Consider the following 3,549-nt stretch of genomic DNA (forward strand, 5'->3'; position numbering starts at 1 on the left):
AAATGGTGCTTTAATTTCTGACACATTTTGTTGTTTATGACCTGCATATTGAACACAATGGAAATGTTTTCAACTTTGAAGTATGTCAAGGTCAGACCCAATGTCCAATTGTTGTGTGCATCAGAAAAACATGTTGCTGTTATTTCATAGAAATGCCTCATCACATGTCTTCCTAAAGTTTCCATTCATGCAAAATTAATTAGCCTTTTGATTTTTGTTTTTCAATTTCTGAGAAGAATTATGAACAATTGAAATATTTACTTGCACCTTTATTTATGTATTTCTAATCTATGTATTCTTTTGTCAACAGTGGAAATGTTCACGGGAAACTGCACAAACCATGCACAAGCTTTATTTACTAAAATACAAATAATATACCACAATAACAACACATTTTTAATCCAGTCTTATGGTGAGGTAGGAAGACACATCTTTTATATGGGCTACACCATCTGCTGGAAGTCTATATTAGGACAATTGAAGAAGGAAGGCTATTTTACTGTTCAAGTGACACATACCTTCATTTCTGGTGAGTCTGTGCCCTTAGCCCTGCATGTTTTAAATTTTTGTAGTTTTCCATTAACTTTAATCACAGGGCATCAAGAGATGTCTTACAGGATCTGCTGTGATACAGACAAACCTCCTCTTATCTCCATTGTGGAGAAGCAATTCAATTTCCTCATGATAGTCTGGATCTACCATGCCTCCTGACACACTCATTTCTCTCTTAGCCTTTTGACTTGAGGGCATTAGAAGTTCAAAGTGACCAGGATAAATCTGAACTTCCAGTTTAATGGAATGTTTGTTGTGGCTTCTGGTAAGAGCACTCTCCCTCTCTGAAATCAAAACTTCTAAGCCAACAGCTCTTACGGTTGTGGGAACAGGAACTGAAATCTTTCCTAGTGGGCCACTAGTGGTGATAAGAGTGGAACTGTTCTCTTTTGTACCCCTTGACTCCTAGACTGGTGGATTCTGGCTCTGGGAGAAACAGAACCATGTATTGGTTGCTGATTGACAAGAATAGCTATCACACATATCCTTACACACAGAGCTTAATGTAGACCTCATCCTTCACTAAATAAACTTTGCTCTGTTGCAGGGTGAAGTGATGACAGAACGTTATAACAGTCAAATGCCAGTAGCAACTGGTCATGGGGTCATCACCCTAAATGATACAGCTGTCAGAGTCAATCCTGTACTCCAGGCTCAGGTAACATTTTAGAAAAGAAGCGAAAAGATAGTTATCCAGAGAACTGTAAATGCTGCAGTGAAACTGCCTTCTAGCTATGACAGGGATGTTGTAACCATTACAATTCAACAACATGGCTGAGAAATCTGAACAATCCCAACACTAACCGGCATCTCAATGTAATGGGAATATTCCATGGGGGACATAGCCTGAGGTGAAGAATAATAAGCAATTTACAATTGCCGAGAGAAGGAGAATTAATCTTCCCCATGGATTGATCATCCAATACCAAGTAGTCAGTCCTAAAAATATATACACACAGATGGTGTGGGAAGTCCTTCTGTACATGTGCTGCTTTCATTGATTAATTAATAAAGAAGCTTCTTTGGGCATAATATAGCCAGGCTGGAAATGATAGATACAGAGAGTAAGCAGAGTCAGGGATATGCCACGTAGCCACTGGGGGAGGGGGGCATACAAGCTGTGAGTTTATTTCTTTTTTTTTTATTGCACATCACTCCTTTATTATACTGATCTGGAAAAGAAGATTTAGTATGCCCAAAACAAGTTCTGGACCCACGCGGTAGGGTCAACCAGCTGGAACATGATTCAGACAGCGAAAGACAAAACCCTGGACATGATCAAGGGGCACTTTACCTCTACAAGACAAGGCAGAGGGGTCCTAACACACAGTAAGAGACACTCCTGTCCCTTGAGGACAAGGAGTTTATCCCACTTGATATGAGGAATGGCTTATTTTCTGGTGACCACATAGACTATTTCAATCACCACTAGAAACCTCAGAGTGGTTTTTGTGTACTGATAAATATGTATGTACTTCTGTCTTTGTAAAAGTAAATGTAACACATAGACTTGACAGGATTGATCCCAACCTTCGGGGGTCAGCAGCTTCTTTAGGCTCAGAGAGGAAGGCAGTTCATCTTTTAAATGAACTTTCACCTTCCACTGGAATGACTACAGCCCCAGTTACCTAACTGCAGAAGAGCGCAGGACAGGCTTCACCCTGGTCAGGCCACAGCATGGTTCCTCCCTGACCTCCTAAAGCAGACCCTTGTAAACAAATGACTAAGAAACCTGTAATTACTACCTCTCAATTCTCCTAGGAAGAGGAACCGTCCCTGGATGTGGACCAAGAACCTGCACCCTAGAGGTGTTACTCTGACTAGATTCTATGAAGGGAGTGGGTGCAGGGGATAAAATACTAAAACAAAATGGGAGCCACGGGTCCCCATCTGCAGTTACAACTTAAACTTAAGATCCTAAACTTGGAGTCAGTGACGTGAGGGGTGCTGGGAAGGGCGCAGGAGGCAGACAGGCAGGGAGGAGGGTCTCGGGGCAGAAGTCTGTCTGTGCGCCTTCACTTCTTGGCCTTGCCCTGCGTAGCCACGGCTTCCATGGCTTTCCACATGGTCTCTTCATCTCCCAGGAACTGCATGGGTTTAACGGGCTTCAAGTTCTTGTCCAATTCATAGACAATGGGAATGCCAGTTGGCAGGTTCAGCTCCGTAATGGCCTCTTCTGAGAGACCCTCCAGATGCTTGACGATCCCCCGAAGGCTGTTGCCATGGGCCGCAATCATGACTCTCTTCCTCTCTTTGATCTGGGGGACAATCTCTTCATTCCAGAAGGGCAGTGCTCTGGCAATAGTGTCCTTCAGGCTCTCCCAGGACGGTAGCTGGTCCTCAGTAAGGTCTGCATACCTGCGATCCTTACTGATGTTGCTGTAGAAGGGATGGTCAGGCTCCATTGGCGGTGGTGGGACATCGTAAGATCGCCTCCAGATCTTTACCTGTGCCTCATCATGCTTAGCAGCAGTTTCTGCTTTATTGAGACCAGTCAGACCCCCATAGTGTCGCTCATTGAGGCGACAGGTCCTCACCACTGGCAGCCACATCTGGTCAATGGCATTCAGGACTGTCCAGAGGGTCCGGATTGCTCTCTCCTGCACGAAAGTGAAGCAGATGTCGAATTCATAGCCAGCATCTCGCAAAGCCTGTCCTCCGCACTTCGCCTCCTCGTGGCCCGCTGGGCTCAGGTCGGCGTCGTACCAGCCGCTGAAGCGGTTCTCCAGGTTCCAGGCGCTCTGGCCGTGCCGGATGAGGACCAGCTTGTAGGCCGCCATGGCGATAGGCAAGAAGATGCAGCAGAGAGCCAAGCTGTGAGTTTCAACCCTGCCTGTGGGCCACGAATCTCGTGGTAAAATATAAAATAATAGAAATGGGTTAACCAAAGATATAAGAGCTAGCTAGCAATATGCTTAAGTGATTGGCCAAGCAGTGATTTAAATAATCTAGTTTCTCTGTGATAATTTTGGAAGTCGGGGCAGCCGGGTAAAGAAA

The 3,549-nt window shown here is 44.6% G+C and overlaps 1 protein-coding gene across 1 annotated transcript; it reads right to left on the minus strand.

Annotated features, from left to right (window-relative positions):
• Window positions 1-2,487: 2,487 nt before the first annotated feature.
• Window positions 2,488-3,332, minus strand: LOC130872191 (phosphoglycerate mutase 1-like). The gene has a single exon (XM_057766051.1). The coding sequence runs from the start codon at window positions 3,330-3,332 to the stop codon at window positions 2,568-2,570; it is 765 nt and encodes a 254-aa protein (XP_057622034.1). The 3' UTR covers window positions 2,488-2,567.
• Between the last annotated feature and the right edge of the window lie 217 nt (window positions 3,333-3,549).

The sequence above is a fragment of the Chionomys nivalis genome, chromosome 3 (genome assembly GCF_950005125.1).
Source record: "Chionomys nivalis chromosome 3, mChiNiv1.1, whole genome shotgun sequence".
Taxonomy (NCBI): domain Eukaryota; kingdom Metazoa; phylum Chordata; class Mammalia; order Rodentia; family Cricetidae; genus Chionomys; species Chionomys nivalis.

What these genes read in the sequence shown, in the direction of transcription:
- LOC130872191 (XM_057766051.1), bottom strand. Translation starts at nt 3,332, where the DNA reads ATGGCGGCCTACAAGCTGGTCCTCATCCGGCACGGCCAGAGCGCCTGG.